Source organism: Homarus americanus, unplaced genomic scaffold (genome assembly GCF_018991925.1).
Source record: "Homarus americanus isolate GMGI-L3 unplaced genomic scaffold, GMGI_Hamer_2.0 scaffold5086, whole genome shotgun sequence".
In the NCBI taxonomy this organism is placed as follows: Eukaryota; Metazoa; Arthropoda; class Malacostraca; order Decapoda; family Nephropidae; genus Homarus; species Homarus americanus.
The window spans coordinates 4,027-14,328 of NW_024735416.1; the positions used below are offsets into that span (position 1 = coordinate 4,027).

The following is a 10,302-nucleotide window of genomic DNA, read 5'->3' on the forward strand; positions in this document are numbered from 1 at the left end:
GAGGTCTCCCAAGCTTAAACTCATAACCCCGTCGTCCAGGGTATCATTTTGATCCCTGTGAGACATGCCGACAGCTTCTGTACTCTATCTGTGCAAAAGACCGGGTCAACCCCTCGTAATCTATGCACAGAATTACAGAAGCCTAAAGTAATTCGCAAGAATTTAATATAAGGTGGGCCATTGAGTGCGTGTGTGTGTGTATGGCTCGTTGCCGGGAGGCTTGGCGCGCGCTGGCAGCTGGGCAGAGTCGCGCACTGAACCGAAGTTGTCCTCAGTTACCCAATGACCGGAGACGAGAGTGCACGTACTGCTGGACAAGCTCCCTCAGTCATCTGACTGCAGTTTGCACAGACAATTCTGATTAAAATACACAACACAGCACTTCACAAAACACTTCACTTCACAGCACAGCACTGTACACAGCATAGCACTTCACAACACTGTAAGTCCTGAAGCTTGTAGTCTGGCTGTAAATCCTTGAAGCTGAAGACGAGACGCCATTAACACAGTCCGGCGGGAAGGCTTAGTCCTCTGAATCTCACTGAGAAATCTCACTGCGCCATCTATGTTTGTCTTTGGTACCCCCAAAATGTTCTACACTACTGAGGGTATACACAAACACTTATTATCTTGAAAATAGGTTCTTATTCTCGTACGGGAGATATACAGGGGAACTAATAAGACAGAGCACTTCCACACCTTAAGGACTGGTGATCTTCACTCTTTGTATCACTGCGCGCTGGCATGTACAGATGCCAGCATTCACAAGCTGAATACATAAAATGTAAATATGATAATTCACATACATAACATGGTGCATAATAAATGGAAATATTACATTGGATTAATACATGTTCTGTAATACTTTACTATACATAATTAATAGAGTAATATAAGAATACACAGCTTAAGGTACTACTTCGTGTCCATATTATACACTATGTATTTTCATACTCATAAATTTTATTGTACATGCTGTATCTATAATGTGAAATTTCCCTCCATTCCCTTTTAGGTTCATTATGGATTTATCCTGAAAAACACTTACAAAAATAACTCCGGTGGAGCTTTGTACATGCTGAAAGGAATTGAAAGTGGAGCTGAGGGAACGGATGATGGGCGCTTCTACTTCCACCTTGGTGATGCACTACAGCGTGAAGGGAAGGTAGAAGAGGCATACAAGGTATGATTAACAAATTTGTGAGCACCATTTTATGGCCTTTCTTTACTCTTACATGAATTTGCTAAGATACCTGATGATATGGGGTCCTGGTTGTCTTCAGGAAAATTTGAAGCAAGTTCTATGGCTGTATGACATTAACTGTATTATAGAAATCAAGTAAAAACCTAAGAGACCCAGAAATAATACCTTTTCTAACTTACTGCAGTCCATAAAAAAGGATAGCAACTGATGAGCAATTCATTGGAGGCTGAGAGCTAAAAGTCGGCCACTGTCATACTACTGTGTATGTATTGGCAGTCCAAGTGAGCTATAAAATGGGATGTTTGTTCAAATCCTCAATTGCCAGTCACACTTCCTGCTATTTTGATGTCTTCTCAGATGACTCTGCATTGTTGTCAGCTTAGTGCTCCCTTTATGTGTTTCTTATAGCTGTGCACTAATACTACACCTATGATGTATTTATTATTTTGCAAGAGTGTTTTCAATTAAATGATGACCTTGTTGAAAGTTAAATGGTCAATGATCTTCAACACTGCCCAGCATAGTGTTGATGTTAAACAGTGTGTAAATCATTTTTGCTTTGGCCTAAAGCTTCTAAGAAGATCTTCAGGTTTCTGAAATGGGTTTATTTTGAAACCAGTTATCAGGGAAATTCCTTTTTGGGTGTGCATGCTTGTTAACCCTCCTTATTGTAAGTCTGATCTACTTGTAATACAGCAAGTCCTCGCTTAACGTCGGGGTTATGTTCCTGAAAACACGACGTTATACGAAACAACATTAAGAGGATCAATTTCCCCATAAGAAATAAATAAAATATGGGAGTTACGTTCCTGAGCTTCCATTTGCCCCATGAATACAGAAAATTATTGCCAATTCTATGGAAAATAGTGCATGCATATACAACTACTGTACTAAGTTTGTACGGGTACTCACCAATGGGCGGAGGTGTCTGGTGGGTAGTGAAGAGGAAGAGGAGGGTGGCGGGAGCAGAGGAGGAGGGTGGCGAGTCACTGAGACTCTGCGGCTGCCTCCTCCTCCTCCTGCGCTGACTGGGGCTCCTCCGCCACTGCTTGCTCCTCCACCCGTTGATTCTGGTCCTCCATCCACATTGCCAGCAACTTTTCCACCTTCTCTATCACAGTGCTTCTAGTACGAGTTGTCTTAGTAGCACTCAAGAGAAGAACCACTTCCAGCACTAACTTTAATCTTGTCAGCGTTGGTCTGGATAGTACGCACCATTGTGGGGGTTAGACCAAGCACAGCAGCTATGTCCACAGCACATTCCCCCTTTTTCAAAACGGGCTAATGCATCCATTTTCATAGCCAGGGTAATGGTCTTATGTTGCCTCTTCACTAGTAGCACTTGATGGGTACTTGGAAGCCATTTTGAATGGTTAGAGTACAGTTTTAGAGCAACAGCACTTAAGCACACACGAATGAAGTTAAGACATAACAAAGACTGGCTTGGCATCGCGTGGGGACACTGCGACGTTCCGCAAGTGAGGGCAGCGCGCCGAGCCGAGAGAGCGTACCACGGCCAGATGAGAGCGGGTGATGCGCCGTAAAAGTAGTCCCTGACGACACAAAATGACGTAGTATCCAATCACCAGGAAGTTAAACGAATTTTAGGTCTCAAAAAGTTTAGCGACGTAGTACCGAAGCAACGTTAAGCGGGACGACGTTAAGTGAGGACTTACTGTATTGCGGATTTCCTCATACAACAGCCTATGACAGGAATTTTCTCTCATATTTTGACCAAACTACTTTTTTTCTTGCACTTTGAATTTAAGGGGTTTAACCAATTAAGTATTTCCAGAATAACAAAAACACCAAAAGGTCACTTTGGAAACCGATAGTTGGCGAGTAATTAGCATTGATAAAATGTCATTAAAATCTTCTAAGCAACAAGTAATTACCCAACAATCAAATTGTTAACCTTAGATTCAATCAGCATGTTTAGGAGTACAGGTATCTATACTGTGATTTTTAACAAAATCCAATTTTGGGCCATGAGTTAGGGCTCCACCCTCTTGATTATCACCCATTTTGCCTAGTAATTTTTACAGTACTGTACAGTACTTGTAACCGAGTTGTTTCGACCCAAAGCAGTGTGGGAATTTAAATAGTTAATTGGCGATTTGGCGGCTATAATTCGGCTATAATTTTTCAGGGAATATATACTCATCCTTAATGGGTGAATATTAATACAGTGATATCCCCTTTAGCTGGAACAATTGGTGCAGAGCTCTTCCGGGAATGAGAGATTTCGGGGGTAAAGAGACGATTCTCTCAAAGCCGGAAAAAATCCCTCATCCCTGGAATTTTCCGGGTAACGGAAAAATTTTATCGGTAGTTCCAGAAATTGCCCATTACATCATCGCTTAAACCTGGAAAAATATCCCTCATCCCCGGAATTTTTTGGGTAACGGAAAAATTTTCTCAGAATCTTCAGAAAATGGGCCTGATTTTCATCTCTCAAACCTGGAAAAAAACTCCCATCCCCATAATTTTCCAGGTATCGGAAAAAATTTGTGGAATTTTTCGGAAAATCATTACCAAAGCCGGAATTTTCCAAAAAATTCCGGCTTTGGGAATGATTTTCCGAGAAAATTTCAATTCAAGCCATCAGAGAGTTCTGGGTTTGAGGGATTCCGGCGAACGGAGATATTACTGTAATGGATTTGCGGTCTTCAAGAAAGGAAGGGAACGTTTGCCTCTTGCTCTCGATTTCCTTGATGCTAGGCAGAAAGGAGTGATTTTTAGCTGGCCACAGCTAAGAGGCAGGATATGTTTCCAAGGGGGATGGTGTTCCTTAGGTTTATTGTCCAGACTTGATGGCCATTCTTGTACTGGTTTATAGTTAGTGTACAAATCATTCCTGAATTCATGTAATATTGCATAATTATTTGTAGCAGAAGTTTAATTTATTACTACGCATATTTTTTCTTCAGATATATGACCGTGCAGTAGCGAAAGGACTGTTTCTAGGCAGGTACCAGCGGTCTCTCTACAATGTGGATAGGCTCTCTTCAAGACCCTTCTGGACCCCGGAACAGACCACATATCAAATGTTCTTCAGGTGTGTATATGAGCATGTGGGATAAGTCGTCTCTGAGGGGGTCCAGGTGTTTGAACCTGACAAGAAAGTTGTCGTTCAGAGCCTTTATACAGACATTTCCATAAATTATTTAACTAGCACATAAGTGCCTCAGAAATTTTTCTAGGGTAAGGCTAAACAAAAATCAGAGAGCCAGGCCATAAAAAATGGTGGTGATAGAAGCAAGTGGAGTGTACAGTAGTGTTAAAAATGTAGACTTCCACTTTTTGATAGTAGTTTTCCTACCCTTTTAATTTTCTCTCATTGACATGATGTGATGGACCAGACATAGTGAGATAAGATGGACCGGACACAAAGGTTGCGTCGGGGGCCACGCCCTTTGCCTGTGTAGATTCAGAATGATATATGACAGTGCAATACCCAAACTAAATTTTAGCTTTGATCATTTGTTTGGCATCTACACATGTATTAAACTTTCTCTTATCATATGCTTCATTTTATTTGTCGTTTCTGTACCTCTTTACCCGCCCTTACAAAGGTGGGAAAAATTAAGATAGTAAAATGGTAGTCTGTTCGTGAATGGAGAACTTCACTAGTACAAAAAGATCGATGAAAGTATGATACCAGGTATATGATATAACTGTTTCATCTCTTTATGTCCAGTGAATTGTGATATCGTACCAAGTTATTTTGGTATTATGTATTATATAAAGAAATTTAAAAGGAAGAATAGCAGACTGCCAGCCACCTACCACAATTGTGCAGTATCTGTAATGATCCACCAAAATGTCAAGTTATCCACCTTGGAAAGCATAACCATTCATTCTGTTGCTTGTTAGGTGTAGAATACATTAATGCTCAGTCATCACATGAGAAAGTGTGTTCATACCAAGGGCAGGTTTTAGAAGGTTTTACAAGTGAAACTTTATTTACAGTACAATACTATGTTTTTTATAGTTTATAGCAACCCAGTACTGTATATTATAATGCATATAATGTACTAGGTAATTTTCCTACTATCATCTTAGTATTTATAGACATGGGGCCTTCCTAGTAAATGTAAGGAACATTGTTGGGCAAAGGATATTTAATTTTTTTCTTTCTTAGGCTTTTTGCGTAACATGGAAGATAATTAAAATTGACAAAAAATTCCTTTGAAAACATAGTATGGTATTGCTAGGTGATCTTACCAATATGCAAAACTCCAGCCAGTCCCATGGTACAGCTTACCATATAGATATGTAATCAAAGTTGTCATTCATCACCAATGTTTTACAGCCATTTTTCACACTTGCAACCCCTGTATTACCACATATGATGATTGTAAACAGTTTTATAGATTCCCCTAATTTTTTACAGGAAGCTCGAGGAAAATTGGGAGGCCATACGTGATGAGGGTGCAGCACTACTAACAGCTCCACCTCAAGATGGTTTTCGTCCCGAGGCAGAAAATCTTAGAGATGTGGGAGATTGGAAACAATATGACTTGTTCACTCGGGGTCGCAAGATCACAGCTAATTGTGTAAAGGCCCCCAGAACATGTTCTTTGATTGAAAACTTCCCACCAGCTGCTGTTTGTAAAAGAGGGCAGGTATGCATTTATTTTTATTCATGTTGTCCAATGAAAAAGTAGAATGAATGGAGAGCAAATAAGGGGAAGGACGTACAGTATTGAATCAGAAAAGGATAAGAGTGTAAGTATCATGTGTTTTTATTAGGAGTTTATTTATTATGCATATAAGCCTTTTCTTGTTGGCAGGATGCTAGTCCACTGAAGGTTTGTTTTGGCATTGGAAATTGCACCCTAGAGTACATAAATATGGCTATATCTGTATGCTCAAGGGTTGGTTGATCTAATGACCATTCACTTGCAGGGTAGCTATGAGAATAAGATATATACCAGGATAAGAATATGTGTGTGGCATTTATTGATGTGGAAGTAGCATATAGACTAGACTCAATAAAAAAATAATGAGAATTGTTAATACATGTACAGAACAATAGAGAAACTGTTGAATGGTGTTCCCAAGTTTTTTAGTGTGATAGTGAAGCATTTGTTAAGGGAGTCTCAAAAGATGAGAACTGGTTCCTTGTGAAAGTTGGACTGTATCTAGGTTGTTCAGAATTTATGTGGATGGAATGGTAACAGATGAAGACAAGTAAAGTGGAAAAGATGCAAATTTGATTGATAAAAGATGGGGATACATAATGGGATGTAAGACAGCTTCCGTTTTAAGATGACACTATGCATGAGGGTGATTCTGAAGAAAAAAAAGTTGCATATGTTAGTTTGGACGTTTGTGTGTAGTGAGGAGATTGATGGGTAAATATGAAGAAAAAAGATGAAAATAAGAAGAGAATGGAGATGGAGGGCAAGGTTGAATGTCAGCATGAATGGAGGTGTCTGGGATTGGATGTGTCAATAATGGACAGCGAGCGAATGTTGAGTCAGACTTGCAAAGGAAATAGAAAATAATCATTGCTTTGAGAAATGTATAGACAGAATTGTATCAAGGAAGGTTAAGATTAAGATGTATAGAGGAACAGTTGAGTTTGACAGTGATACCTTGGATATAAAAATAAGAAGCAAGCTGGAAATGGCAGAAATTATGTGCTCAAGTTAAATTGGATTGTATAGGATGTAAGAATATATAAAAAGCAAAAAGATAGGAAAGTGAAAGTGGTGTTAGACATAGCTGACATGAGCTTGCTTTGGTCTTCTTGACATTTACAGGATAGAGAATGAAAGATAACTAAAAAGTGTAATACTGTATATAAGTGGATGGTAGGAGAGGGAGGGGAAGACTTTGGCAGTGAAAAGATGGGGTGAAGGAGGGACCAGATGATAAGGAATGGATATCCAAAAAGCATGACATTGAGTGGATTTTGGGGACAGATTCCTCCTGATGAATGATATAGGGTTCAATTGAAGCCATTAGGGTAAATTACAAGGCTATCTTGAGGCATTATTTTGAAAGTAGAACACTGTGGCAAAATGCAGGTTACAGCCATATGAGTTAGGTTGATGGAGAATGAAGGATAAATTGTGTTTGCTCTTAATTTCAACCACCTTGCATTACTTCAGCTATGCCTTGTAGGCACTTCTGTGTAATCTCATTGTACATTCAAGACTCACACTGGTTCCTTGTAATACTCTGTTTAGTTTAAGATCATTGTCATTGGTACTCAAGGTGTTAAAGGTTTATATATTTATGAATTCCTGCTATTCCAATTATTTGAAATGGGTCTCAGTTAAATCAGAATAGAAATTAATTTTTATGTTATTTGTAGGTCAAGTTCAGTGTGATGCATCCAGGTACACATGTACATGCTCACACTGGCCCCACCAACTGTCGCCTGCGTGCTCACCTGGGTCTAGTTGTGCCAGATGGCCTCCGCCTACGAGTTGGAAATGAATTTACCACTTGGCAAGAAGGTAAGATCTTCATATTTGATGACAGCTGGGAACATGAAGTTTGGCATGAAGGAGACTCACCTCGGCTCATTTTGATTGTGGACGTGTGGCATCCAGAGCTCACAGAACACGAGAGAAAAACGCTGGTACCTATATAAATAGTTTGTTTACTCTTTAGAATGAATACATCATTTCTCTGAAATTTTTTTAAGTCATTTAGTGAAATGAGTAATGGCCAGTAATGGTTTTATTCTAAAATTTGCTGTCTATGGACAGTAAACCTGCCATTTTTATATTTTAAATAACTAAACATATTATCACTCCTTGCATGGGCCACTGTAATTAATGTTATGATTTCAGATTTCTTGTGGATTAGGTCATAGTTATATAACCCCCAAAAAGTAGTAAAGCAGTGCAAATCGTTCTTTGGATATATGATCCGTCACTACTTTGTCTATTTTCAATATCTTTTAATGAGCCTGATACAAATATTCACCCTAGTTAATACCAACTAGCTAGCTATGTATTATAACTCCATTGAAGTTGAACCTTTGTTTTCTGTTGAGTGGGGTTTACCTCACTCAGCATTAAAGATCTAACATATTATTGAGCAACTATTTTGAGAATAAAATATTCATAAAGTTTAATTTAACTAATAGGTATCCAAAATTTGAAAAGTGAAACATTGCATATACAAAATACGTGAAAATAAGGGAAATTGACTCACAGAGACAAAGTACTTTGTAGTTTGTAGACCAGAGTTATATTTATCAACATTTGGCGATACCTGTAATTTAAAAATTATTCATAATTTTTTATTTGATGAATAAAAGTCTCATGGCTCAGGTAGGCTTTTATACTCTTTCAAAATATAGAGTGGCTGGCTTTAGCCTACAAGCAATTGACCTTGTAATACTTAAATAAAAGTTATTTTAGCTTACAGGCATGTGACCTAGTAATACTGGAATGACTTGTTTTAGTTACAAGTGTCTGACTTTGTAATACAGGGTTTTAAATATTTTTGTGTTACCTATTGATGGGTTGCAGCTTATTGGTGCTTATAATTAAATTTTATGCACAAATTTAATTTTCATTTGGTGCTTTTTAGTTAAATTTGAAGACAAAAATAAAGCAAATGATTGGTGCTCGAGTTTTTGAATGATGCACACTTCAGAGGTACTGACAGAGATATTTATTTATATGCTTCAGGAAATATGCAGTGCATAGTAATTAACAAGTACATGTTCAGTATTTCTATATTCCACATGCTCTGCTAGTCAGGACCAGGTAATGGTCATAGACTACTTCCTAGTGTGCCTTACCACTGCTCAATATTCAGGAGTCAGTGGCCACGAGAGTTTTTGACTTTCACATAAATTTTATTGGTTTAGTTATTTCCTTGTATTAACTAAAAGTGGTGTCATCTTAAATAACTCTGAGGAACTGGAAGTGTTTTTTCTTGTATAAATGAGTTTTGAATGTGTGCAATTTTGTTCATCTGCTTGTGTGTGTGATCATGATATGTCTAAGTGGTGCACATAGCTACATATGAAATAATCTTTTATTTCCACTTATAGAATATAAAGATTCGTGGCCACTGTACTACACAGAAATGTTAACTAATGTACGAAAGGCTTGATCAAAAGAGAGAACCCTTGAGAAAGTTTGAATGGTACCAGTGTTTAATTTTTTTACATGCATCTCATTATTTATTGAAATTACTGTATGCTACTCTTTTAAACAAGCCTTTCAGATGTTAATATCTTACCATCATTGAAACTGCTAATCATGCAAGATAGTCATAATTATGGTTTGTCAGCATTAAAAAATGTTAGATTAAGGGAAGAAAGTTTGTAAACTCGTACAAATATTTAAAGAAAATCAAGATCGCAATTATATATGGCTGGAAAAGTTTGTGCAATGTGATTTTTTATATACCATTATTCTACGTTATCGACTTCAGTGCTGGATGATCAGCGGCTATTCAATTTTCTCAAGATTAATAGATACAAATTAATAGAGTCTGGTGGAAAGATGGCTTAAGGTAATATTTTGTAGTGTTGTACCTATCCTGCATAATGAGAGCTATATATCCTGCATAAGGGATAATGGGTATTGTATTATTTTCCTCCTATTTTAAGAAGCCTGCTAGGATGGTTTTGTTCTGTGTACAAGGACATTTTTTATGGATGGTTCCTTTTTTGCTAAATAAAGGGATATTGTTATATATTATATTTATTACCCCTAAGAAAGAAAGCTTCCGTGCATTAAAATTAGTGTAATTATCACAAACCCCGGTGGAAATGTAACATCCAATGGAAAACGGGTTATATTAGTTTGCAGCAGTTACAAATGTTAGGCAAAATAATAATGTTAGTGCCACAACAGATGTATTATTGATTACTTATTATTTACAAGCCTCCTTTAAATAGCAATTAGGAACTTTTGGAATTTTAGTTACACATACTTTTCCGTATATTCAGAAACATGGCCTTTCCTTCTTTCCACGAAAGGGAACTAGGTTACATTTCACCCAAGTTAAATACAGTACCACAATTATTTATATTCATTTGCTTACGTTCATTATATATTGGTGATGAATGGTATCGGGTATCACACACATTATAAATTATCATAAAATTTATT

The 10,302-nt window shown here is 37.7% G+C and overlaps 1 protein-coding gene across 1 annotated transcript; it reads left to right on the forward strand.

Moving 5' to 3' along the window:
• Positions 1 to 1,015: 1,015 nt before the first annotated feature.
• LOC121870866 (aspartyl/asparaginyl beta-hydroxylase-like) lies at positions 1,016 to 9,881 on the forward strand (the record flags this gene model as incomplete). Its single annotated transcript, XM_042372843.1, is given in 4 exon segments — positions 1,016 to 1,183; positions 4,135 to 4,262; positions 5,601 to 5,832; positions 7,533 to 9,881. Coding segments are annotated over 4 exon segments (810 nt in total), but the record flags the coding sequence as incomplete, so codon positions are not given.
• Between the last annotated feature and the right edge of the window lie 421 nt (positions 9,882 to 10,302).